This window comes from Asterias rubens, chromosome 7, assembly GCF_902459465.1.
Source record: "Asterias rubens chromosome 7, eAstRub1.3, whole genome shotgun sequence".
In the NCBI taxonomy this organism is placed as follows: Eukaryota; Metazoa; Echinodermata; class Asteroidea; order Forcipulatida; family Asteriidae; genus Asterias; species Asterias rubens.
The window spans coordinates 14,966,273-14,992,995 of NC_047068.1; the positions used below are offsets into that span (position 1 = coordinate 14,966,273).

The window sequence follows — 26,723 nt, forward strand, 5'->3', positions numbered from 1 at the left end:
GGACAGAAGGATGTACTCACTATTAAGGTTTACGTAGTTTCATACAGCATACTTTGATGGGTTGATTCCATTTGTACCATACAATGCCTCGTCTGCCAACAGGGTTTTGCTCATATTCACCATTTAGGTGAGACTTGACTGTGCAGTCTTTGAACCACCAGGCTCCATGAGTTTGTTCTGCACAATTCTCGCCATTATCGTTGTCGTCCTTTGTTTGAAATGGATTATTCTTGTTGTCATTTAGAGAGTCATCTGCATTGCCACCTATGAAATTGTCATAACTGAATATATATTCAATACCAGTAATGCGAACTCCACTATACTCTGCATGTCCTTCTTCACCTGTCCATGTTGTAAGATCTACTCGTAGATTGGTATAACCTGCTGAGGTAAGTTCCACTAAGTTATCATTGCCAAGCCAGAATTCTCCTGATAGGTCACCGAAGCCAGTCTGGTATTCTGTCCAGTTGCGATAAAAGTCTACACTGCCATCAATTCGCCTCTGAAATACAATCAATCCCCTACCATCAGTCTCCATGTCACAGTACACCTTCATACCACTGGGTCCACTTGGGTAGATTGTGTATACATTACTCTTGCTATAACCAGCATCTCGAAACTCCTGACAGCTGCTGAATTTAGGCAGGGGGCTCTGAGTTGAAAAGAAGTGAGTTGTTGGATCACTGGTCAATTGATGAGTTGTTGGCTCAGTGGATGAGGGTTGAGTTGTTGGCTCAGTGGATGAGGGTTGAGTTGTTGGCTCAGTGGATGAGGGTTGAGTTGTTGGCTCAGTGGATGAGGGTTGAGTTGTTGGCTCAGTGGATGAGGGTCGAGTTGTTGGCTCAGTGGATGAGGGTCGAGTTGTTGGCTCAGTGGATGAGGGTTGAGTTGTTGGCTCAGTGGATGAGGGTTGAGTTGTTGGCTCAGTGGATGTGGGTTGAATTGTTGGCTCAGTGGATGAGGGTTGAGTTATTGGCTCAGTGGATGAGGGTTGAGTTGTTGGCTCAGTGGTTGAGGGTTGAGTTGTTGGCTCAGTGGATGAGGGTTGAGTTGTTGGCTCACTGGATGTGGGTTGAGTTGTTGGCTCAGTGGATGTGGGTTGAGTTGTTGGCTCAGTGGATGAGGGTTGAGTTGTTGGCTCAGTGGATGAGGGTTGAGTTGTTGGCTCACTGGATGTGGGTTGAGTTGTTGGCTCAGTGGATGAGGGTTGAGTTGTTGGCTCAGTGGATGAGGGTTGAGTTGTTGGCTCAGGGGTTGAGGGTTGAGTTGTTGGCTCAGTGGATGAGGGTTGAGTTGTTGGCTCAGTGGATGAGGGTTGAGTTGTTGGCTTAGTGGATGAGGGTTGAGTTGTTGGCTCAGTGGATGAGGGTTGAGTTGTTGGCTCACTGGATGAGGGTTGAGTTGTTGGCTCACTGGATGAGGGGTGAATTGTTGGTTCAGTGGATAAGGGTTGAGTTGTTGGTTCAGTGGATGAGGGGTTAGTTGTTGGCTCAGTGGATGAGGGTTGAGTTGTTGGCTCAGTGGATGAGGGTTGAGTTGTTGGCTCAGTGGTTGAGGGTTGAGTTGTTGGCTCAGTGGATGAGGGTAGAGTTTTTGGCTCAGTTGATGAGGGTTGAGTTGTTTGCACATTGGATGAGGGGTGAGTTGTTGGTTCAGTGGATAAGGGTTGAGTTGTTGGTTCAGTGGATAAGGGTCGAGTTGTTGGCTCAGTGGATGAGGGTTGAGTTGTTGGCTCAGTAGATAATGGTCGGGTGCTTGGCTGAACCAAAAGTTCTTTACAACTTTTGAAGAGAGTGAGAGAGTTTTTAGCCACTGAGAAGATGGGTGTGTCCTCATCTGCATCAAAGTGTACACTCCCTTGATCTTCAAGAAAGTCTCGAGGATGCTCAGCTCTTGATGCATTATTCAGCTCACAGAGTTTCTTACATTCATAGAAGTTGAAAGACTTACAGTCCTCATCCATGCTGCAATCTCGTCCACAGATGACATAATTAAGTGTGGTTTTAGTCTTGTACTCAGAATTCTTAAGAACTCTGTTTTCTGCACCAATCAATTGTTTTTTCAGTGAACCACATTTCCCTCTGTCAATTCCAAAGCTCTTCACCGATAATGAGTTGATCAATGCCAGTATAAAAATAACATTCAACTGTAAAACACAGATCATCAACACCCGTTGAATCATCTTAAAGTGTGAATTTGTCTTCACAAACTGTCGTCCAAATGAAACGTCAGCTTGATGCTAAGTTACAAGGAGACACGATATTCCAGAATTGACGCTATGTGTGAATATGCCCACTAGAGAATCAGCGGAAAGCTTTGCCTACAACAAGCTTGCTCTGTTTTCACTTATCTTCACCTCTGATGGCTGACAACAATGCCTGGAACTCGTGATTGGCTCATTCAGAAGACGCAGCGTAAGAAGAAATTAATTTGGGCAGGAAATGAAGACTCATCTGTAACCTTGCATAAAAGCTGTCGTATGCAAAACAATAGGACAGGTAGAAAACAAAATTGGTTTGTACAATAGGACAGGTAGAAAAGAAAATTGGTTTGCATTGGCAGGCATGATTTTCTCCCTACTTAAGTCTAATTTCTGATTTGCTTGCTCTCGTAAAAGTCAGAAATACTTTTATTGAATAGCTTTAAATGTCTTTTAAAGCTTTTACCTTGTGTACATTTGGGTCAGCCCTTGTAGTCAATAAAATATTCCTACCCCCCCCCCTCCCAAATATCACTCCTGTATTTAGCCCTCTTGTGAAATAAGCTTTAAATTGTCTGTTTATTGTTGGTAATGATTCTGAATGCCAATGGCAATAACAAACGTTCTTGGTGAGAAGCACAGCAGTTTTGGATATCATAACACATTTTGAGAAAACTTTTCTTTGAAGTCCAGTACGTGCAGTTATGGAGAATGATATCTTAATTTTCTCTTAACAAAACTAAATCTGAGAAGAGTTACTGACTGTAACAATTCTCCGATTTTGTATTCCAATTGCAGATTCTTTGTCCTGCATGGTTGTAACTGCTTTAGATATTTAGCAATCTTTTAAACTGAAATTTTCACAGGTTAGGGTCCTTTCTCTATGGTTTTAAAAAGGATTAAAAAAAAACAGTGGTATCCAATAACAAAGTGTATACAATCCCTTTAGCACTGTAGTTGCAAATTAGTGCACTTACTTATGGTAAAAAAATTATATTAAAGAAATGTACTTATTAAGAACTGGTTCCTACAACATGTACAGAAACTAAACGGTTGTTGGTCTTTCAATTCGTGAAAACAAAATGTTTGACTGGCTTATTTTTCAATAGGAAAAGGGCCACAGATAAAAGATAAGATCAAATTTAACCACTGGCTATTAACAGACCTCTTGTCAATCATGACATAGTAGGGTTTTTTTTTTGGGGGGGGGGGGGGAATTGGAACCTTGTCGATGCCAGATAAATGTTTTGAATACAGGTTCAGTACCGAAGGGTAATCCATTTCCTGGCAAAATAACACTGTAATATCACACCTCTACGATTGTCGACTCTGAACTATCTCTTGTTAGAGATGTTTAGTTGTACCTTGTGTTTGTGTGCCTGTTTTGTTTTGGGTTGGGATGGGGGGGGGGGGTCTGGGATTAGGTTACCATAACATTTTGAAAGATAGCTAAACACATGTTGCTACATTTGATGTAGTTTCAGAGTAACTAATTCAAATTTTGTATACAAAACATCATTTTAATTTATGTTAAATTTGCATCGGGGATAATCTTATTTTAATGGGGTGTCTATTGTTGAAAAATTTAATCATGTATTTGTTGGTGCATGGATTTTGTTTGCTCTGTTACAGGGATGTACATTGTTGCTGCTTGCTTGGCATAATTCATACTGGTAAAGGGTCAGGAATCTTTTTTTTTTTTCTCTCTGTACATGTTCCATGTGGCCTTGATTTTACAGATAACATGATACAGTTCTTAAATAAAACTCTGATCATGCTACAAAGGAATGCTGCTTCAAATATATTAAATGAAAGTATTCAGAGCCTTTACTGCATTGGTCACTATTGTTCACGTATTGTCATGTTACAAGTTTTGAGTCGGCTTTGTTCAAAGGTATTCCACCAAATACCGTTGTAAGGAAGTGTTTTAACTGGAACATATTGGCCATTGAAGTTTGACTTCAAGCAGGCATTATACCACCAGGGTCCCTTGTGAGTTATTGCACAGTTACCATTTATTTTTTCATCATGATCTCTATCATTTGTAGTAAAGGGATACACTTTATTATGGGTGTTTCCTGCGTTCAAGAGCTGCTTACAAGTTCCAAGTTTAGGCATTGGGATCTTCGTTGATGAGTAGTGAGTTATAGACTCAGTTGATGAAGGGTGAGATGTAGACTCAGTTGATGAGTAGTGAGTTGTGGGCTCAGTCAATGAGGGGTGAGTTGCAAGCTCATTCAATTAGGTGGGAGTTGTGAGCAAAGATGCCAAGAAGTCAGCTGTGTCCTCATCTGCATCAAAGTATACACTCCCTTGATCTTCATTGTAGTTGAAAGACTTACAATCGTCATCCATGCTGCTATCTCGTCAACAAATGACATAATTGGCAACAGTTTTCTGTTTGTGTGCATGGTTTTGAATAACTCTGTTTTTTTTGCACTGTGCAGTAGGTGTTCAGTTTCACCACACTGAAATCCTACAACATTGGTTATCAGCATAGAAAACACACACAAATTTGCTGAGCTTAAAAAGACTGCCCATCCTTTTGGAGCCATCTTTTCTTAATATTTATCCAACGAATCAATTTGATGCTACTTGTTATAACAACGCAAGTTCAACCACTCCAAGACCAACAACTCTTTTCTGGAGGCCTTAGACATTCAATTTAGCTATAAGTATCAATTTGTGCAGGCACTTCACAAATCGTTATTAGTCACTGATTGTCTATTCTCGCTGGATGACCATTCAGCTGTTTTCTCTTCCCACTTTTTTCTATGTCTCTAAAGCTGTACTTAACTTCAAGCGAGCTGTGCCGGCCTACTTTTCCCAAGAGCCTTAATTTTTCGACCTGAAACGGCCTTCCTTTTTTTCAACGATTCAGTTAATAGAAACCTCTTTTAAGTGCCCTTTTTCTTTTCTTTTTCTATTTAGATTTTTTTTAAGCAATCGCAATTGATCCAATCATGTATGAATTCAAAGTAAGCCCAGTTTCCTGGATTGAAGTTGAGCCTAGACAAAGCCCTCTGTAAGACTTAGAAATTTGAACAAAAGGAGAGTTAAATTTACAGGCACTATCAGATAATTTTCTGGCTGACTCTTAATCTTCTTAAGGTATTACAGCGTTATATCTTTTACTTTTTAGTGTTTTAAGGTTCACAGTTGGAAAACAAGTACAAAACCAATGAGAACTGTTGCAAAAAAGTATAACTAAAGAGGGACAATATGAGGTCCATGGTTGCAGGTATCTACACACTTGTGTGCTCAGGTAGGTATCCCATGGTCCTATAACAAAAGGGACAATAAATACAAACCAGATCCCTAAGGTTGCGTGTGTCACACATTTAAGCATTTCTCATTTACTATGTTCCTTTGTGCATCCGGCCTCCACCCCCACCCCACAGTCAAAGCCATCTCAATTAAATACGGATTTATTCATTGCATTGTTAATTCAGTTGTATATTATCTGCTATAGCCAACTGAAGGTCATACATTTAAGCCTCTTCAAGTTATTTTTAGTCACCAACCTTAGCTTTAAAATGTGCCACACAAGCATCTAATGTGACTCACTGTCCAATAAAATAAGTAAACAACATGACAACAACTTTTTTTTTTTTAATAGAAACTAATATCAATTGCAGATTAACAAAACTACATGTTTTTGATTTTCCTGACTCAATTAATTTTTTCTTTTTCTTTTGTAAGCAATTCCACCAATTCCTTTTTAAAATTTAATTATCAAACCTTTCTTAAACAGATTTTAATTTAAGACGTATCGCCAGATTTTGTTACAAATTTTGTAACATAGTTGACTAGACGTGGACATAGGTACTCTAAAAGTCAGTTGAACACTTGACTAGCTAGGCCAACTGGACTATGCTAGCCCCCGTTTCTTTGGTAAACTTGTGATGTTCCATCACCATTTCAAAATGGTGGTTAGGTTAGGTAATGTAATGGGAAAACGTTTTTGTAAACTTTTGCACTCACACAAAAAGTAAATTTTAACAAATCTCTCAGAGTAGTGGTTCAACAGTTAATGTTTTTGTGCCAACAAAATGTGCCAGATAACAATTATTATTTCACTATCATGCAAGGTTTCTTTACAAGGACAATGCATTTTTCTGTACACTACATCATCGCCTTGTTGCCTTTATTAACAAATTAATCAACTAGAGGTGTTCGAGTGAAACACAGACCACGCATGCATGATCTAAATGTCATATTTACAAAAGTTTAGCACCCAACCTTGATCAGGGTTTGAAGATCTGTTTTTATCTCAAGTATATTTCAAGTATAAAGCGAGGCTAGTGGTTTTATTCTTTGATGTCAAAACCAATCAATGCTTCGACTCTGTTCAATTCAATACTTTATTTCTACTCAATCAATCAATATACAATTACTTCACCAATTGTGCACTAACAATCAACCAAATCCGCACAGGATATTTCTGTGATTAACCATTAAGGACAACAATTAAGCCATCCAAAGGTTTTACAAAAGGCTAACAATAACGCCAGTTATCCAAATGCGTTAGAGATTTGTAGTGGTTTAATCAAATCCCACACAGGGTTGTTTTTTATTTAAAGGAACAATACAGAATTGGTTTTGCTAGCAAAAAAGTTGCTGGCAGTGTAAGCACTTTATGTAACCCACCATATACATAAACTGACAAACCTGCAGAAGTTTGAGATCGATCGGCCATCTGGGTCACGAGAGAATAGTGAAAAACCGATCGCAAATTTTGCATTGCATCGATGCCAAAACAAAAATGAATAAAACGCTCACTGAGCGATACACTCCAAACGAGAAACTAGATTACTTATTTCTCATCAAATATGACATTTCAGACGGAAATATTTCAAGGGATGTTACCTACTATCATCATCATCAGACCAAGTTTTATGTAAATCTGTGATCTTCACGATTTGTGTTTCTTACCACTTCTGTAACGTTCCTTTAAGTAATCTGCAGAGACAGCTTCTCTTCTAATATCTGATTTGTTGTGCATTGAGTTTTTTCATCCATCTTGGATTTACAGTTTTATTTTTTGCGCAGATTTCTTAAGATTGACAAACTTTGTATAAAGACAAAGTATACAGAATAGCACCCTGCATTAATGTTAAAAATAGAAGCTCAATTTGGTTGTCACCCCTGTATTGAGTTTCACTGACATACTTGCATGTGCATCTCCAAGCCATTGTCAGTGTTTTAAACTGTTATTGTACCATACTACAACGGTATATCGCATCGATGTGGTGATGTTATAAGTGGTGGAAAGATTGTATGACACCCAGGTGTTTTGAGCAAGTGACATCATTAGTGCAGAGCGCTATTGATAGATGTAGAAACAAAAATCGATCAGTGTTAATTTCAAATGTCAGTCGTTATTAAGGTCATGCCTGAATTTTGTCTGAAATACTGTCCCAAGTTTAGGAAACTTGCTGCTGAAAATCCCTACATGTTACATACTTTGATTTCTGCAACTGAAATAAGCCCATAAGCGGAGTATGCATGACAATACATAAACTGTTTAATATATTTTATACAATGTGACCATTAAATTAGATAAAAATTCACATCTTGTTACTATGTGAATTTGTTAAAAATTAGGCGATAGGAAATAATCAGGCCAAAAAATTACTTTTCCCTTTAAATGTTGTGAATGGTCAAATGTTTACAGATTTTCAAATACTTTATAAAAAAATTGTTTCACACACGTAAGTAGACATCAACTAACCCACCCCATCTCAATTCCCAAACATGAATAAATATTTGTTTACATAATAATATTAAAAACAAAGATTTACAATAACAATCCATTTGTGATGTAATATTATCCCCAAATCTTCCTTTCTTGTGTTATTAACCAGCATGCAATTTCTCATCCCATTTCAGCTGGTTTCCTCGTTTTGTCTTTTTCTTTTTTGTGCCCAGTAAAACCCCCAAAGCCCAAACCACTTTTCAAAGTGTTGTGTACAAAAGACACTTCCTCAACAGAGTTTCATGTTTATAGTTCAGTTTAAAAGAAGAAATCAAATGACCCCCATCTTACCACTCCCTTGCTACCATGGTGGGCTCAACATTTTGAAATCCACTATGGCCATTGATCCATTCAAACTTCAGAACATACACAAAATTTGAATACTTAAACAGGCACCCCCTAATTTTTAACCCTTAGAATTCAACAAAATGTGATTAAATAGCCTGAAATGTGTATCCTAACATATGCATAAAATAACAAGTCTTTGAAATTTTTTACTCGATTCGTCAATAAAGTTGCAAGAGAACACTTAAAGAAAATTTATTGCACAAATTTGAATTCATGGCACAGCTACAGCTAATGCGTGATTCTCACATAGCAACAGCCGCAGCCATAATCATGTGCATACTGCTTTAATTTAATGTGACACATAATATCAGCCATTTTTTCAATGGGCAGAGAGTAGTATGGCATTGAGTTTACAGATCACATGATATCGTTTTTATATAAAACTCTGATCATGCTACAAAGAAATGCTGGTTCATGAATATTAGATGAAAGTATTCAGAGCTTTTACTTCATCGGTAATTGTTTTTTCACGTATTTTCATGTTACATGTTTTGAGACGGGCTTTTACAAAGGTATCCCACCAAATACCCTGGTAAAGCATTATGCTTGCTGGAAAATATTTGCCATTTAAGTTTGACCTCATGCAGGAATTATACCACCAGGGTCCCTTGAAAGTTATTGCACAGTTACCATTTTGTCTTTCATCATGATCTCTATCATTTGTAGTAAAGGGTTGCCCATTGTGAATGTCAAGAGAGTCCCCAGCAGTACCTGTGTATTCACCCACTGTAAGTTTGTAATTCTCACCAGTAATCGTAAATGATTGGTACTTTGCATAAGCTGTTTGACCGTCCCATACCTCAAGATCAATTCTGAGGTCCCATGACCCATTAGAGGTCAGGCCCACTAAGATATCATTGCCAAGCCAGTACTCACCAGATGGATCACCAAAGCCAGACTTGTACTCAGCCCAGTTGCGGTCAAAGTCTACACTGCCATCCAGTCGCCTCTGAAATACAGTCCATCCCCCACCATCAGTCTCCATGTCACAGTATACTTGCAGAGCCTGAGTAGCGCTGCCACCTGGGTAGATGGGATACACTTTACTTTGGGTGTTTCCTGCGTTGAAGAGCTGCTTACAAGTTCCAGGTTTAGGCATTGGGATCTTGCTTGATGAGGGTTGAGCTGTTGGCTCAGTTGATATGGGTTGAGTTGTTGGCTCAGTGGTTGAGGGTTGAGTTGTTGGCTCAGTGGTTGAGGGTGGAGTTGTTGGCTCAGTGGATGAGGGTTGAGTTGTTGGCTCAGTAGATGAGGGTTGAGTTGTTGGCTCAGTGGATGAGGGTTGAGTTGTTGGCTCAGTGGATGAGGGTTGAGTTGTTGGCTCAGTGGATGAGGGTTGAGTTATTGGCTCAGTGGATGATGGTTGAGTTGTTGGCTCAGTGGATGAGGGTTGAGTTGTTGGCTGATCCAAAAGTTCTTTACAACTTTTGAAGAGAGTGAAAGAGTTATCAGCCACTGAGTAGATGGGAGTGTCCCTATCTGCATCAAAGTATACACTCCCTTGATCTTCAAGAAAATCTTGAGGATGCTCAGCTCTTGTTGCATTATTCAGCTCACAGAGTTTGTTACATTCTTTGAAGTTGAAAGACTTACAGTCCTCATCCATGCTGCAATCTCGTCCACAGATGACATAATTGGCAACAGTTTTCTGTTTGTGTGCTAGGTTTTGAAGAACTCTGTTTTCTGCACTGTGTAGGTGTTCAGTTTCACCACACTGAAACTCTATAGCATTGGTTATCAGCATAGAAAACACACAAAAACATGCTGAGTATAAAATGACTGCCCATCCTTTTGGGGCCATCTTTTCTTAATGTTTATCCAACGAAACAATCGGCTGCTACTATTTATAATGCAAGTTCAACCACCCCAAGAATTACAACTCTCTTCTGGAGGCCTTAGACATTCAATTGAGCTCTGAGTGCCAATTTGTGCAGGCTCTTAACAAACCGTTATCACTCACTGATTGTCTATTCTCGCTGGATGACCAATCAGCTGTTTTCTCTTCCCATCATTTTCTATGTCTCTAAAGCTGTAAATGAATTCAAGCAAGCTGTGCCCGGCTACTTTTCCCAAGAGCCTCAACTTGCCGTCAACCAGAAACACATGATGGACTTTATTTTTTTGTCGATGCAGTTAATAGAAACCTCTTTTTAATGTCCTTTTTGGGTTAATTTCTATTAAGATTTTTGTTAATCGATAGCAAATGATCAAAGTAAGCTGTGTTTCCTCAATAGAAGTTGGGCTTAAACAAAGCCCTCTCAAAGACATAGAAGTTTTAACAAAAGGAGAGTTAAATTTACAGTCACTATCAGATTATTTTCTGGCCGACTGTAAATCTTCTTAACGTATTAAGAGCCTTTCTCCGGTGTGCATCTGGCCTACCCCACCCCACATTCAAAGCCATGCTGAGATTTCTCAATTAAATACGGATTTATTCATGGCATTGAATCTGCTGCCAGCCAACTGAAGGCCATGTGTTTAAGCCTCTTCAATTTTATTTTTAGTCACAAAATGTAGGCTTTTCAAGTGTGTCACACCAGTTTTGACCATTTTGCTATTGTGCAAAAGACAAAAAAAACGAAATCAATGTACATATAAGAACATTTTTGTTGACTTTTTTCTGGGTTTCTATAGAGCACTAGTAAACATCATTTGCAGATGTTTTTAAAATCTCTTAACTTTTTTTCTTTTCTTTTGTGAGCAATGTTGCCCCTCCCCTACCCCACCCCACATTCAAAGCCATGCTGAGATTTCTCAATTAAATACGGATTTATTCATGGCATTGAATCTGCCGCCAGCCAACTGAAGGCCATGTGTTTAAGCCTCTTCAATTTTATTTTTAGTCACAAAATGTAGGCTTTTCAAGTGTGTCACACCAGTTTTGACCATGTTGCATTGTGCAAAAAACAAAAAAACAAAATCAATGTACATATAAGGACATTTTTGTTGACTTTTTTCTGGGTTTCTATAGAGCACTAGTAAACATCATTTGCAGATGTTTTTAAAATCTCTTAATTTTTTTTCTTTTCTTTTGTGAGCAATGTCGCCCCTCCCCTTTAAAATTTGAAATACGAAACCTTAACTTAATTTAAACGTATTTGAATTTAAGACTCCACACCAGATTTTGTGCATTATTTTTTAGGAAAATGTTTTGACTTTGGAAATATAATAAAGAGTCTGAGAAGGAAAAATTGCATTGGAATATTAAAAAAAAAGTTAAAGTTACCAATATCCATACACACAAGAGCAATGATGTTCAAGCATACACAGAGTATTACAAACAAATAAGTGAAGAGTATACTTTTTAAATCAAGGAGGAAGCATGGTGCTCATTGTTACTATCACCACCAGGTCCAACATTGGCATTCAGGAGTTTCCTTAGAGCAGGTATTGTGGATAATTAGGAATATTGTTTCTCCTGAAGACGATCAGAGCATATTGATAAGAACTTTGAGTTGTCAACCACCGGTTCTTTTCAGAACCAAAATTACTCTTGAGGTTTACACTTGGTGCTACTGCAAACCTCACCTGATAATATTATTATTATTATATAGGATTTGAGGCATTGCATGGTGAGGTATCAATATATATTTGGTTTGTGGTAACACCATGTGTGTATCGACTTGCCAGGTAGAGTTTGTTCTTAGAGAACTGTCTTTCTTTACTCTACTACCGTGGAGTAGATTTATCGGATGTTCAGGAGACTTCTCAGTTCTGAAAAGAACTGTCCTGCTTTTTAACTATTACCCGGGTGGATGGTACAGAAAATAGGCTGGGACTACTACTTTAGCTTATAGGATCAAAATTAACTGCACTACCGCGGAGTAAGTTCTTAAATTTGTGTTGTCTCTCTAATGTTATTACTTCAACATCCTAAAAGTCTTATCTTTTCCTTTTACAGGTGTACGTTAGACGCCCAACTGGCAGCACATCTTGGATCATGCGCATCGAGAACGGGGGCGCCCTCCTCCCAACCACCCAAGACTTTCCCCTCGCTGATGTTTCCTCGTTGCTTCTCCGTAACCGGGAGCTGGATTTAGACATAGACAGGGTGGACTTTGTGGAGTACAGTGACCAGGAGATGATGCTGGACAATGAGAGAGAAGGAGAGGCGGAGCTAGAGGATCAAGAGATGAAGGGAGCACACCAGAGCCGATCGGCCACAAAACAACAGGGTAATTAATATTCTCACTTTTCTATTGATTGGAGGCAACTAACTGTACCAGAGCCGCTAACTCTCCATGATTCTGCAGAAAGTTTCCTGAAAATAAACCAATCTTTCCATGTTCTGATGAACAGATTTGACACTTTTCCTGATAATGGTATCTTTTCCCCTATTATTATGGGATGCAATTCTTAATACCTCCCTGATTGCTGTAAAAAAATCCCTGATTGCAAGATGCAAATGTTGGCAGCTCTGGTATACTGTATACACAGGGAATACTTCTGCAGCTTAAGAGCAAGCGTAAATTCAAACAGGTAAAATGTTTGTGCACTTTCAAATGCTTGTGTTTGGTATGAAAAGGTTAATTTTAAATATTTCTGCACTTACTAATCAATGAACTTTCAGTGTGTTGTTGTTGTCTTTCGTGGGGGGAGGGGGGAGTAAATGTTTTCAAATTTCATGTAATTGTTGTTTTACAACAGTTCCATTCGGGATATCACTTACTCACTCTTTTTTCTTTTGAGAACTTTTTAAGGTTCAATTCTCTCAGCCTATTTTATACTGAACTTGTTTGCTTTTAAGGCACTGGACACTTTTGGTAATTACTGACAACAATTGTTAGCACAAAAACATTTACATAAACATTGTATAAACATTGTGAGAAACGCTCCCTCTGAAGTAATGAAGTTTTTATGAAAAAGGTAATTTCTCACTCAAATATTAAAACCCCTTTTTAAGGCATCTGAGAGCACACAAATTTGTGCAACACATGTGTTTTTTCTTTCATTTGTTTCTTGCAACTTGGGAGGACAAATTGAGCTCAAATGTTCACAGTTTTTTTATTGTATGCATAAGTTGGGACACACCAAGTGAGAATACTGGTCTTTGACAATTACCAACAGTGTTCAGTGCCTTTAAAACAGCTGTTTTAGAACTAACTTGCTACACTAATTTTTCTGAGTTTTGGTGGTGGCACCTGTGTGTTTCTTTTTGTTTCTTTCTTTGAGATGTCTTGTTCTTAAAGTCTTGTGGATAACAGATTGATGATCATCCTCTAAAACGATTTCTATAAAGAATAGTATGTCAAGAGTCTTTGATTAAAAAAATGAAGCTCTCATACGACAAGATCAATATCTTCTAACAAACTGGTAAAAACCCTCTAACTTAAAAAAAATAGTTAAAAAAAGAGAGGGAAATACAAGTAATTTTTATAGACCATGTGACCTGTAACATTACAAGTTTCAAACCAGCAATAGCCTGGACCTCCGGCCTGCATGATTTGTAGACAGCCCAATGGAAGTTAACACAAAGTCATTTATTATGTGGAGATTGCATTGTCTGGATTTTATAAAGGTTTGATATAAAGAAAGGAGGCACATCTAACAAAATTGGTTCAGCTGGTAAGTGTTTATATGTGGAAATTATGGCACAAAATGAACCATTCCAACATGACCTGAGTGGCATCTTGCCTGCCAGGAAATGAATGTACAATGCCGCTCTTTTTTGTAAACAAAGGTTACATGGTCCATTACCTAGCCTTTCATGAGGATGAACATCAACTTGTTCTACCAATTATGTGTTTTCAACTAACATTTGTTTTGTGCCTTTTTGTATTTTGTTTTACCTGCATGTCTAACAACTAAAGCTCGCTGCCCTGACTTTTTAACCTTTGACCCCAATGAGAGCGAGGACACTGACACCTCCAGTGATGATGGTTGTGGGTTCTCTCCTCCAGTAATGGCGGATTTCTCGTTTGGCCAAAGGCCGGCCATCAATATTGATTCATCTTTTCTTGGTCGACGCAGCAGTGTCTCTGACGGTCAGCAAAAAACAGAAACTAATCAATGAAATCACAACTTTTTAATAAAAGTGATAAGACTCAACTGACATTAAGGTTTTGCATGTTCAGTCAAGGCCAATAATTTTTTTTTTTTTTTTTTTAATAATGTCCTCATGTTACAATCCTAGCAAAGTCTTTCTCGAAAGCTGATTATTTCCTAATTATAATTTACTATTTGTTTGGGGTGGGGTCCTTAGCAATTTTGTATTCAGTGAAGAAAACATAAAATGCAGATGTGCAAAAATTGTTAAGGGTTTGATACTTCAGCCGTAGTTGATTCTTTCTCAAAGGCTAATGGTGAAGTAACGTTAAAGAATTTTATAATAGTTTCTGTTGTATTCCTTTACTTTCTGTCTCCCTTTACAACCTATTTGCTTTTTAATGAAGAACAAAATATGATTATCCTTTACTTACAAATCTTAGACCACACAAAGCAAAAGATCCATTTGTTGTTGTTTTGCATATTATTTGTACTTACTATTTATCTATTGATTGATTTGCTTTGTGTATGAAGATGGTGGAGAAGATTTCCAGTTGCAAGGATTCTCCAAACCGGAGCTTGGTCTGTCCCCTCTTGGGCATGATATGTCTTATTATATTAGATACAGCTCAGCGCATAGGGACAGCATGGATCAGGTAAGAGTGTGTAACATTGATATCTGAATACTAATATATCGGGCTTGATGTTTTTCCTTACTTTTGAGTCTGATTTCAAGGTTTTTTTTGTCCTTCAAATTAGATTTTTATTTGTTTTATAATGTTTTCCAATGACCGGGTATCATGCCCGATATACTCAAAGTGTGCCTACATGTGACGTTGAGTTCTACTTCACAAAACAATACTTCAATGATTACCAGAAGTTTGTAGGAAATGCATGGAACCAGTTTTTCTTTGAAGACTTACCTAAAAAGAAATTGATCATTGGACTTGGCTTTTACATGTTTTGCAGAGTAACGGTCTTGCCACTGATTTATTAGTTTCTGTCAAAAGTATTGGCTTTGAATGATGACATTATTCTCAAGAATAAGAAATACCTTTGAGAACTAAGATCCATGAAATGAGTCCCAAGTCACTCAGCTCCAGCCCAAGGCACAAGTCAATGATTTCCAGTCCAAGTCAAGCAATCAACACACTGTGTTCTTACTAAAAATGTATTTAAATATTTTTATCATAGATAGAGTCTGTCTTATAAGACAGTATGTCCAATAAAATGTGCACCATCATCCCCTGTAAACTATTACATAGCTGTGTGTAATGGTTTATAAAGCACAGAGCCCAGTACTTGCTTGATGTATTAACTAAGCTTGCCTATTTGACTACTTTTTTGTAGAGCATCAACATGGCGACAATACTTGCTGATACTGCCAAAGATCTTGAGAACATTGCTGAGCTTGTTGAAGAATCCGACCCAAACAGGATGATTCTTCCCCGGTCCAGTTCATGTCCAGATATCATAGAGAGTGTTACTTCCATCCAGACGTCCTCCATGGGGAGCGACGATCAAGACAATATCAGTACCTCTCCAAGAAACATGGTCAAATCCTTCATGGAGAAACAGATGCCCACTTCTAGCTCCTACAAGGAGATGTCCGTCTTGGAGCAGAGGCTTCAGCGAGATGAAGTTGCTCTTGGATTCGTCCGGAGAGCCTCAACCACTGCAAATGAAGATGAAACTGTCTCTGGAGAAGCTGGCAAAGCCAAAGACCTCGAAGACCCATCATCAGTGAAGACTGACTCCTCTGCAGCAGCTGCAAAACTGCCTCCTCCTAAGTTTCTAACACCGGAAGATTCTGCTTCGGACACCCCTGGTCAGATGAGACGACGAGTCCGGCCGGCAGAGAAGAGACCAAGGCCTGTCTCCTTGCCACCTCAGACAGATGCAGAGAACCTGGATGGGAAACAGCAAGGTTTTCTTGGGGAAGATGACCTCTCAAGGCATAGTCAGGGAGCAGACTTACAACCCTTAAGGCGACCAAGAGGGCACACAATGTCCTCATTGGCTCCTAACTCCACCGCTGACGACCACGCCGGGAGAAAAAGACGAGCCTCGGAAAACCGATCCCGAGTGATGACCAGAACTGGTCTTAGTCCAAGGTATGTTTCAGTAAGGGTGGTTCTATGTTGCAAAGTCAGGCATGATATTTTTCCTACTTAAGTCTGATTGCTGAATTATTTTGCTATCTGAAAGTTTGTGATCAAATAGCCTGAAATGTCTATTAAAGCCCACATTATATGTAGGTCAGTTCTTGTACTTGGTTAAATAATCCTATTTTTATTCTAAGAACCAATTATCATACCTGAAAGTTGACATAGTCTAATCTAGTTTACACTTGGCGCAAAAGCAACACACATGTTGTGTGTTTTTAATGTACTAAAGTTTAATTTTTAAAAGATTTAATAAATTGGCTTATTTAAGATACTTGCATCAATAAGGTCAATATTTTGTGTAAGTAAATGAATAGGTATCAGCTTGTCTAGAAAATCACTTTTTTAATGGATACACAGTCAATATAATAATAAATACAATAAAAGAAATGAATATCAGTTATATTTAGAAACATATTAAAGCCATTGGACCCTTTCGGTAAACAGTATTGTCCAAGGCCCACACTTCGTGTATCACAACTTCTATATCAAATAACAAACCTGTGAAAATTTGGGCTTAATCGGTCATCTGAGTCGAGAGAAAATAACGGGAAAACCCACCATTGTATCCGCGCGTTTCGCCGTGTCATGACATGTGTTTAAAATAAATCCGTAATTCTCGTTAACGAGAATTGATATTGTTTTACTGTTTTCTCAAAAAGTAAAGCATTTCATGGAATAATATTTCAAGAGAAGTCTTTCATCATTACCTTCTGTAAACCCTGTAAGTTATTTGTAAATCTGTGAACTTTTTTTTTTTTTCTGTACCGAAAGGGTCCAATGGCTTTAAGGTAGGATTACAAAGGTTTGTAATGATATGTAAATACAAGTTATAAGTATTTACAAAAGGGTATGTAGTCTATAAAACTGAGGACTCGGAAATCGAGTACCAAGTGTACCTTTTATTACCAAGCACCAGACACTTCTCTTGGCTACTTTCCAAAGCTAAACCCTTGACTTTTATTAGTTTTTGACTTATCTTTTTCTTCTACTCAGCTTCGTGTTCTTGCAGATGTATTACTCTCCAGTGTTCTCTGATGACCAAGAAAGACCACTGGCTTTGCCATTTTCACAGGTGAGCCAATTAGGAAATTAACTAGAAATGTAAATTGGAAATTCCACTCAAACTAATCAGGCATGATACTCTTTCTGCTTTAGTCTGATCTCCGATTTGTTTTTGCCCGAAAAGAGTAATAAAGTGAACAATGTGATAGGCATAGTATTTGTTCTACTTAACTCAGTTTTCTATCTGTATTCCGATTTATCAGAGAATCTACACAATTTTTCAATGTTGATCTTTCTGCTTTCTCCAGAAGACAATCAGAGCATACTGATTGAAACTTCGAGTTGAAACCATGATGGAACCACCCCAACTTATTTAGAGATTATCATTACATGGTGTTACCGCAAACTGCCATAATGTTGATCTTATTGTCATATGTGTGTGTGTGTGTGTTTAGGTGACTCAGAGAGCTGTAAAGGTGCTGGACAGGATCCCACCGTACGACACACACAAGATAGGAGTACTGTACGTTGGCTCTGGGCAGGTATGATCCGATCACATAAAAATGACGAACCTAACTTAGGGTTGTGAGTCTTTATTTATTTTTCCCAACCAGATGGAATACAGTAGATGTTGAATTTTCATCGGGGAAATAGAATATTACTTGGTTTAACTCTCACGCTGTTGTGTATGAAGCACTTTATCCTCAGTACTTTCCCGAGTTCTCTGAAAAGAACAACGCATACATTTTATTCGGCTGGGATTCAAACTCAAGATTTAATAGACATCTATTTAACCAAAAAAAATCTAAATCAAAATTTTCGAATAGACTTACAGTCCTACTGCAAACTTAAGCATTTTGTTCCTCATAGGCTCGATTTCACAAAAACAGATTTATTTTAAGTGCAAATCAGTATTAATTTCTAAGCAAAATAAACACCATTCCAACCAATCCTAAAGGGTGCTGTGTGTTTGCGGTATGTTTTCATACCTACATGTAATCAAGTACTTCATTTTGTTACACCCCTGACAGACGAATGATCAGGCGACCATTTTGTCCAATCTGTACGGATCGGCTCGCTATGTGGAGTTCCTGCAGGGTCTTGGTAGACTGATATCCTTGAAGGATGTATGTCCTAATGAGGTGTACACTGGAGGTCTTGACCACCAGGGGAGTGATGGAAAGTTTGCTTACTGGTGGCATGATGATATCATGCAAGGTATGAATATTTTAGAGGGTTTGAGTACATTTTGTAGGCCACAAAAACACAATGTCCACAGATTTACATTAAATTTTGATATTGGAAGATAATGATGATAGATAGCTTCCATTAAAATATAACGTGCTGAGGTGCTGTAGTTTTTGAGAAATGTGTAAAACAATGTTACAGGGAAAAAAAAATGTCTCAGAAGACAAACATTATTTTACCATGTATTTACCAGTACTGGTATTTACGCGACTCCCTGAAAACATTGCTCTGTGATTTTCACCTTTTTTGATGACTTAACCACCAGAACATGCTTTTAATGCTCTAGACTACCTGGTCATGAAACCCTGCAAAAGAGCATACATTTTAAACTAATAGCTGATTGAATTTCCTGTTATGGCAAATAAAATAATAATTGAATAATTTTAAAATACGCCTATGAAGCTCTAAATCCATTTGGTAAAGTAATGTGTGATATACTCAGGCATGCATACTGCTCGATTGGGATTTGAACCCATGACCCCCCATGCCAGATCTTCACCATTTCAAACATTTCCATGCCAATCTGCAGGATTTTTTTCTCTGGTTTTTTTTAAATAGCTTTTTTAGTAATAATTTTCCAATGAAATTATTGTTTCTACAATAAAACCCTGACTTGACAAAGGAAAGACATTAACAGGTTCTCGTAATTAGCTCTGATGTGGTTGTGTGAAAAAAAACTGAGCAGGCACTCACTACGATTTGCAAAACCTAAGCCTTGGCCTAGATCTACCACCCTTATATTGGGATCGCAGAATGCTCGGACTTACCTCCCATTGAATCAAATATAATGACAAACAATAGTGGCAGCCTGTCCATTATGCCACATTTGTAAAACTACATAACAAAGGTCTGGAATCTGGGTCGAGGGCAGGGGTTCTCACACAATAACCCCCGGAAATTATATAGGACGCTTTTTCCAGAACCTTTTTCGGTAACTTTTCTGTGTAAGAACGCTGTAGATAATTATAATTATATTTGATGTGTTTTCTATGAATGGATTTTTTAAGGGTTTGTGTTTTGTTCCTTCTTGTAGTTATATTTCATGTTGCTACCTTGATGCCCAATAAGGAGTCGGATCCTACGTGTAACTCCAAGAAACTTCACATCGGTAATGACTTTGTGTCCATCGTTTACAACGAGAGAAACGAGCCCTACAAACTAGGGACAATAAAGGTGAGTTAACACTGTAACGATGACCAACTTAAAATAATACAAGAATACTATTTACTGGGTTTTTCTGTCCCTTGTTCCTGGAGCTTATTTTACACTAAACAAGTCATGACTTTATTACACAAAGAAGAAGACCTAAGCCAGAGGATGCCCTCCCAGGTCAAAATTGCAGTTGAACCCACTAACTGGGGTCAACTGGTTCAACTGGATAGTGACCAAACTTGTCCATTTTCCATATTAACCAACTGGTTTGGAATAGGTTTAACTGTGTTCAACTAGGTTTAAATTATAAACCAGTTGGTTTCTGTCCATTTTCCATATTAAACCAACTGGTTTAAACTGTGTTTAACTAGTTTGTCAACTGGTTTTCAACTAGTTCCAGTTAAACACAGTTTAACTAGGTTCAACTCAAATTTTGACCTGGGCTCAGTGCTCCGATGGGGGAGTCATGCTGACGCCCACCTACTGGTCGATCATCAGCTGCTATAACACTGTACAATTGGCGCATGCTGTGATGAAGTCCATGGTGTTTTGTAGAAAACATGGCACTTGAGTAAAAGAGAAAGAACCAATAGTGAAATAAATTAGATTGCTTTATTTCTTTTTTCGATGTACAGTGCACTTCATTTTTTAAAGTAAGTAGAACAAGTTCAAACTCTTTATTAGGAAACCTTTTGTGTGTGTGTGGGGGGGGGGGGGGGGGGGTTGGAGGCAATTATTGTCTTCTTCCAATATTTATATTATGAAAAAAATTGGCTTAGTTATTAATGCAGACGAACAGTTGCAAACAACAATGGCAGTGGGTTGACGGAAATATTGATTCACTGTTCCCAACAGTACGTCTCGGAAGAATATAAATCGATTTATGTGGTACCAATTATACCTAATTACAATCTCAGGGCCATCGTTAATACTTTACAAGGAGGGGAATTACAAAACAATGGGCACGATCAAGGTTATTAACCCAGTGCTGTATTGTACTTACAATTTATTGCCGTGGTGTAACAATTTGTCATTTTGTGCCTAATTATGGGATAGGCCCATAAAAGAAATTCTGAATTTGGCCACAAAAACTTTGAAAGTATACATCCTTTTCAATGACTGGGTGTGTTTACATTGAATTAATTACGTCATTAAAATTAATGGATGAGCAGTTAATCTGCCTGGGAATTCAGCAGCCCTTGGCTTGTGCATGATCAAGTTAAGTCCACTGTTTTGAAAAGGAATTACATGGATATAACAGGTGTGAGTTGTCAGATGAAATAAATGTTTCATTTTGGAATATCTCATGGAGCTTTGCCGTAATGTTTATTTCAGAAGTTAGCTGTAAGTGAAAACATCTTGTCCAATATTTAACTTCTTCTTTTGTTGTCTTTCTAGGGTCAGTTCAACTTTGCTGAGATTGTTATTGAACCGTTGGACAGTGAGAGTAACTTAGTGACCGTGCAGGCAAAACCAGGTACAAGACAAATCCTCGTCTATTTATACAAAAAGAATCAACACAGAAATTTAATTTTGTTCTCTTGCATAATTCCTTGTGACCCCTTCAACAACAAAAATCATCTGACTATTTTGCTTGCTTTTGATAGAAACAGGGCCCAATTGCATAAAGCCTGTAAGCAAAAAACCTGCTTAGCACAGGAAAATGTTAGCAGCCAACATTCCATGAAGTTTACGTAATTGTTGCAACTGGTGCCCCACTCATTTTTTTCGCTTAGCAAAGAAATTTGTTCAGCAGTATTTTCTGCTAAACAGCTTTAAGAAATTGGACCCTGTTCTACACAGCCAAAAAGGCGGTGTGTTTTTGGACAAGTGCTTAGATTCATATAAAGACTAGTAAGTAATAAATTGATCGAGCATGAGCAATCTTAGCTTATTTCCTCTTGATATCATTCTTTCCTTTCTTTCCTCACAACTGCGTTTTTTTTAAAGTTTTTTTTAGAATAAACAAATTGCGAGCATGATTGATCGAAATGTATGAGCAAACTATGATGTTACCATAGACCATGTAAATGATTAATCTGTGGCGTCAAATATTGATAGAAACAAAGCCTGGGCTTCCTGCAGGTGTGATTTGTTTGTTCAGCAAGTGCAGTCTCTGTGACTTTGTGAACATCACTTTGCAATTTCCTCCATTTTGCTCTGTCTGAACAGAGTAAATTGCAGTGTTAAACATTTATTAACAAATCTTGATATTATGTTTACACTTCTTTTGATTAATATGACTACAAAGTGCTCAATTTTTCATATGACGGATGTTGTATCTTTCCTGCTAGGAAACGCCCTGGAGTGTACAAACTTGCGTTTTTTGTAAACAATGAGACGTTATGTAAACCACTATATTATCAACTCAAGCGAAATCAAGCCTATGACCCGTAATGTAGCTTTATTATGCTTACTAGGTTAAGATCAACAGCCAAAACGTCATTTCACATGTAGAATCTGTGACTAGTCAGTGGAGTAACCAGAGATTTTCATTTGGGATTTGGAGCAGGGGCAAAGCAAAATTCTGAAGGGGACTTTTTAGTGTGTCGAACCATTCATTTGTACTTTTTTATCTCTTAATTATTACATCGATTAAGTTGAACCTTTCTTCATTGTCTCATATTGATTCTGTTATTTGTACATGCGTTGTTGGATGTATAATAATATAAATAAATTAAAAATTCAAGAAAATGTAATCCTGATTTGTTTATAGATTTAGAAGCAATGATTGGAAGTAGAGGTCCACGCATGATAACCAATAAGAATCTGCCTCTCTTGGTTCGACAGATGGCGCTACATGCCAATGTAAGTTTTCCTTCAGGAAAATAAAAAAAAGGTTAAATTATTAACCACCTAACCCCTTTTCACACTATGCTATTTCCCGGGGGCGTCCATAGGGAATAAAGGCTGGCCCTTTCAAACTTTTGATTTCTTTACCCCCGAGCTACCCCGGCAAATGGGAATACCCACCCCTGCTTTGGAGTAGGAGTAAGCGGTAAAGCCAAGGGGTATACTTGAAATATGCAACTTAAACCCAGTGGAATAGGGACCTTGGCGGGGACAGTTTGTAAGTCTGCAGGGGTAACCGTGGGGTAAGGAAAACTCCTCAGGCCTCCCCAGGGCTGTATACCACGGGGGTGAGAGATACACAGTGTGAAAAGGGCTTTAGTGTCTTCTGTATTCTCAAAAATTGTCTGTGCCTCAATACTGGTGTTATTTTTTTGGAACATTTTGGCGTATCAGGAGTAATGGTTTAAGCAGCTGTTAAAATAAGTGAATATGAATACAAAGACAATGTTTTTGAAACAAGTGTGTTTTTTAGGTTTTTTATCTTCAATTTGTATTTATATACCTTGCCCGATATATTTATGGCAAAAGGGTGTTCCTAAAAATGTTGCCGTTCTTTAACGCTCCTTTCCTCTTATACAGAAGTGCCCTCCTCCTTTAAATTCAAAGTGAAGAAACACATTATCCACATACCGAGCACCAAATGTGAATTTATTACGGTTTATTTTTTCAGAAAGTCCTAAATCGATGCCAATGTTTTGAGAAGTCTCCCGATTTTTCGAAAATATACTCAGAGGTATAGCAAGAACATTCTCTAAAGAACAAAATCTACCTGGCCAAAGAAACACACATGGTGTTGCCGCAAACCAAATATTTATTGATACCTCACCATGCAATGCCTAAAATCCCATATAATGTTTTGATCATTGTTTCCTTTCAACAGCTAGCGTCTCAAATCTACCAGAGTCAGATGAGGGGCACCCTGGCTGAGGCGTACACCTCCAACTGGCTTGAACGTCTGCGACAAATCAAACGCCTTCGTGGCAAGATCTCTCAGGGTACTCCTGTCAACTCCTTGGCTGCAATGGCCGCTGCTTCTTCCGTCAGACAGCAGGAGAAGCGCAAAGGATCTCCAGGGGCTCTGGAAGATTTTACTGATTATGCTTGAGGGCATTGACAGGATTTTAGGAAGAGGAGTATACTTTACGACCAGAATTCTCTTTATATTTTTTTAAAATATAGAATTTGGAGTAAATGATACAATTTCTTTCACTGTTTTGTTGTTTTTGTATGCAAAATAAAACATTTGCAAGTTGTGAATCTATGGAACATTTGAACTGATAGTGCCATAGAGAACGCAAGTCACTCTTTAAAGGTGAGCTATCCTTGTTTTTGAACCAGACACCATTTGAGTTGGGTGCCCATGTGTAGAGGTCAAAAGATGGTCCTTCACTTGCCAATCCTGTGCCCAAAGTGTACATTAAAAATTCTGTGCATCTCATTGTTTTATCACTGTCCCCTCTATTAGATGGCAGCTGGATGACGTCAGTGCCTACGAAAAAGGTGTTGTCTACTTTTGCAAAATCAGTGATGTTTAAAGTGTAGATGAAATGTAATTTGCATGTTTCACAGAAAGGGACCAATGTTGAACTAGTGGTTGTTCAGTTGCATTTGTAGGGCATGTGCACAGAATTTATACTACTAACGACTCAAGTTCAAGCCAGAGTTTGGGTTGATTTTAGTTGAACTATGGTCAATGATAGTCCTTGCGCCCTGAGTGATGGTGGATCTGTCTATATGAAACAGAATTTGGTGTCATCACTTAATAAAACTATTATTAATAAATACAAACTCCATGTAATACAGTGCAATGATTGATAAATTAATAAATATTCCTGCACTCAGTGCATCTTACTTGCATTTCAGTTTTTAGAGAGTGTGTCTAATTAACGCACAACCATACAGTGGGAGACTTTGAAATGCTAGGTGTCAGCAGTTACCAGGTAATTTTGCATTATTTACAGCATTCTGAGCATGCGCACATTAATGAGAACAATGGATTTACTTGGTAAGTCTGCTGCCACCTATCGTCCCAAAATTGACAGTTTGTCAGCAGTTACCAGGTAATTTTGCATTGTTTACAGCATTCTGAGCATGCGCACATTAATGAGAACAATGGATTTACTTGGTAAGTCTGCTGCCACCTATCGTCCCAAAATTGACTGTTGTTGAAAGGGAATGGATTTGTTTGGTAACCACTTCTATAAAAAAAATTGTCACTAAAAGCTTACTTGGTTTGAAGTACAACAGCTTTCCAAAAGATAAAGTAGAACGATAATCATTTCACTTTGAGGTATATGTATTCCAGTTTTTATGCCCAAAATTTTAATCTAAGACACGCTACTGTAAGAAACGATTCTCAGATTGTGTGTTCTTTCTGTTTCAACTAAACCACTTCGTGTTTTTTTTGGGTGATACATGTATCTTAAAGACACTACCACCTGTTGAGGTTAAATTTTCACATGTTATATTGTATATCTACATTTATATTGGGTCAAAACAATCAAATAGTTCCACTTTTGAATACTCTGTCTTGACAGAAATGGTTTTGGGGAAGAGTTTAAAATCATTCCGTTCCTATAGGATGGCAGTAAAGTTGTTGGTAAACAAACCATGTGACCGAACCTGATATTTGTTAGCGCGTATGAGTGAAAGCATTACAAATTGTTTCATTGTTTTCCTGGATTTTGTGCCAATACCAACTGATTTATGGGATGTTTAAAGACTTTTTCGCTGACTTTGATTTAAAGGAGTAAGATCTTGGGATTATTGGTACTGGTATAAACCAGTTTTACATTTGATAATCTCAATTCTATCGACCTTGTAACTTGTGACAAAGCATACCAAAAGAGCCACATGGCCCTTGGCTTCTTGCCAGCTTGATTTGTGCACAGCCTAATGGAAGAAAAGGGTAAATTATTTGATGGAGACTGCATCTGATTTAAATTTACTTTTGTTATGTAGAAAGGTGGTATGACATCTCAGAACTTGTAGATCTGTTATTTGTATAACTCTTCTATTCCGTTATGACACTAATGTCAAATGTAAGATTCCCCATATGACCAGTGCAGTATCTCGCCTACCAGAGAGTACAAGGTTGCGCCTTTCATAAACAAATGTTACACAGTCTATATTAGTCTTCAATGTTTTCTGCTGTAAAATTATAATGGACACTTATTGCTCCGATATCTTCCAATTTTAATGATCATGGTGCATGAACACTATTAATCTGGTCATTTATTACTCCTGGACCATTTATCTCATTCCTTAGCCAATTTCCTGTCGCTAAATGTAGCGCATCATTTGTCAAGCTAAATCAGTCACACTTTTACCCCCACATGTACCCATTAACTTCTGAATGGAAGTTAAACAATTTTAGTTAATTGTCTTGCCCAAGGATGGCATGCCACTGCACTTTTATTATTAGTGTAATCACATCTCAGATATCAACAAATGAAGCATGTGTAATGCACTTGCTAATGCTATTCATACATAATGCACATGAACGATGGAGCTGCTTCTAAAGTTATCCATACTGCCCTCTAGTGGCAGATAATGCACTGGACACTATTGGTAATAACTCAAAATAACTATTAGCATAAAAACAATGGAGAGCTGTTGTGAGAAATGGCTCCCTCTGAAGTAACATAGTTTTTGAGAAAGAGGTAATTTCTTACTCAAATAAAAAAAGGACTCGCTGGCCTGAAGCCTTTTATTAGACATCTGAAAGCACACAAACTTGTGCAATAAGAGTGTTTCTTTCTTTCATTATTCTCTTGCAACTTCGATGACGAATTGAGTCAAAATTTTCACAGCTTATTTTGGAATTTTGACAATTACCGAACATGTCCAGTGCCTTTAATGATCTATCACTGGCATTGTAAAGTAACTGAATAAATAGAAACCAGAATATATATTGTTTTGCTTCAAAGTAATAACCTGAAATAAAGTTGAATAAAGTATTTCAGTATGAAACAAGTCATGATTGCACTTCAATGTGTACTTTTTTCTT

The 26,723-nt window shown here is 37.9% G+C and overlaps 3 protein-coding genes across 3 annotated transcripts; 1 reads left to right on the plus strand and 2 right to left on the minus strand.

Annotated features, from left to right (window-relative positions):
- Positions 1–22: 22 nt before the first annotated feature.
- LOC117292444 (cell wall protein DAN4-like) lies at positions 23–1,963 on the minus strand. The gene has a single exon (XM_033774480.1). The coding sequence runs from the start codon at positions 1,961–1,963 to the stop codon at positions 23–25; it is 1,941 nt and encodes a 646-aa protein (XP_033630371.1).
- On the plus strand, positions 369–26,320 carry LOC117292677 (tuberin-like). The gene is made up of 11 exons (XM_033774813.1): positions 369–389; positions 12,208–12,481; positions 14,826–14,947; positions 15,642–16,405; positions 17,453–17,531; positions 17,917–18,003; positions 18,493–18,679; positions 19,743–19,882; positions 21,260–21,338; positions 22,578–22,669; positions 23,595–26,320. The coding sequence occupies exons 2-11, from the start codon at positions 12,247–12,249 to the stop codon at positions 23,817–23,819; spliced, it is 2,010 nt and encodes a 669-aa protein (XP_033630704.1). The 5' UTR covers positions 369–389; positions 12,208–12,246; the 3' UTR covers positions 23,820–26,320.
- On the minus strand, positions 5,462–10,107 carry LOC117292445 (angiopoietin-2-like). Its single transcript, XM_033774481.1, has 3 exons — positions 9,714–10,107; positions 9,106–9,371; positions 5,462–5,482 (listed from the first exon to the last, which is right to left on the minus strand). Exons 1-3 carry the CDS (start codon positions 10,105–10,107, stop codon positions 5,462–5,464), a joined length of 681 nt encoding a protein of 226 aa, XP_033630372.1.
- Positions 26,321–26,723: the final 403 nt, after the last annotated feature.

Coding starts and splice junctions, on each gene's coding strand:
- LOC117292445 (XM_033774481.1), bottom strand. CDS start 10,107: ATGGCCCCAAAAGGATGGGCAGTCATTTTATACTCAGCATGTTTTTGT. Junction 9,372..9,713: donor AAGTTGTAAAGAACTTTTGG/ATCAGCCAACAA, acceptor AGCAGCTCTTCA/ACGCAGGAAACACCCAAAGT. Junction 5,483..9,105: donor ACCTCAGAATTGATCTTGAG/GTATGGGACGGT, acceptor CTTTTGTTATAG/GACCATGGGATACCTACCTG.
- LOC117292444 (XM_033774480.1), bottom strand. CDS start 1,963: ATGGATGAGGACTGTAAGTCTTTCAACTTCTATGAATGTAAGAAACTC.
- LOC117292677 (XM_033774813.1), top strand. CDS start 12,247: ATGCGCATCGAGAACGGGGGCGCCCTCCTCCCAACCACCCAAGACTTT. Junction 17,532..17,916: donor TGGCTTTGCCATTTTCACAG/GTGAGCCAATTA, acceptor GTGTGTGTTTAG/GTGACTCAGAGAGCTGTAAA. Junction 18,004..18,492: donor TGTACGTTGGCTCTGGGCAG/GTATGATCCGAT, acceptor CACCCCTGACAG/ACGAATGATCAGGCGACCAT.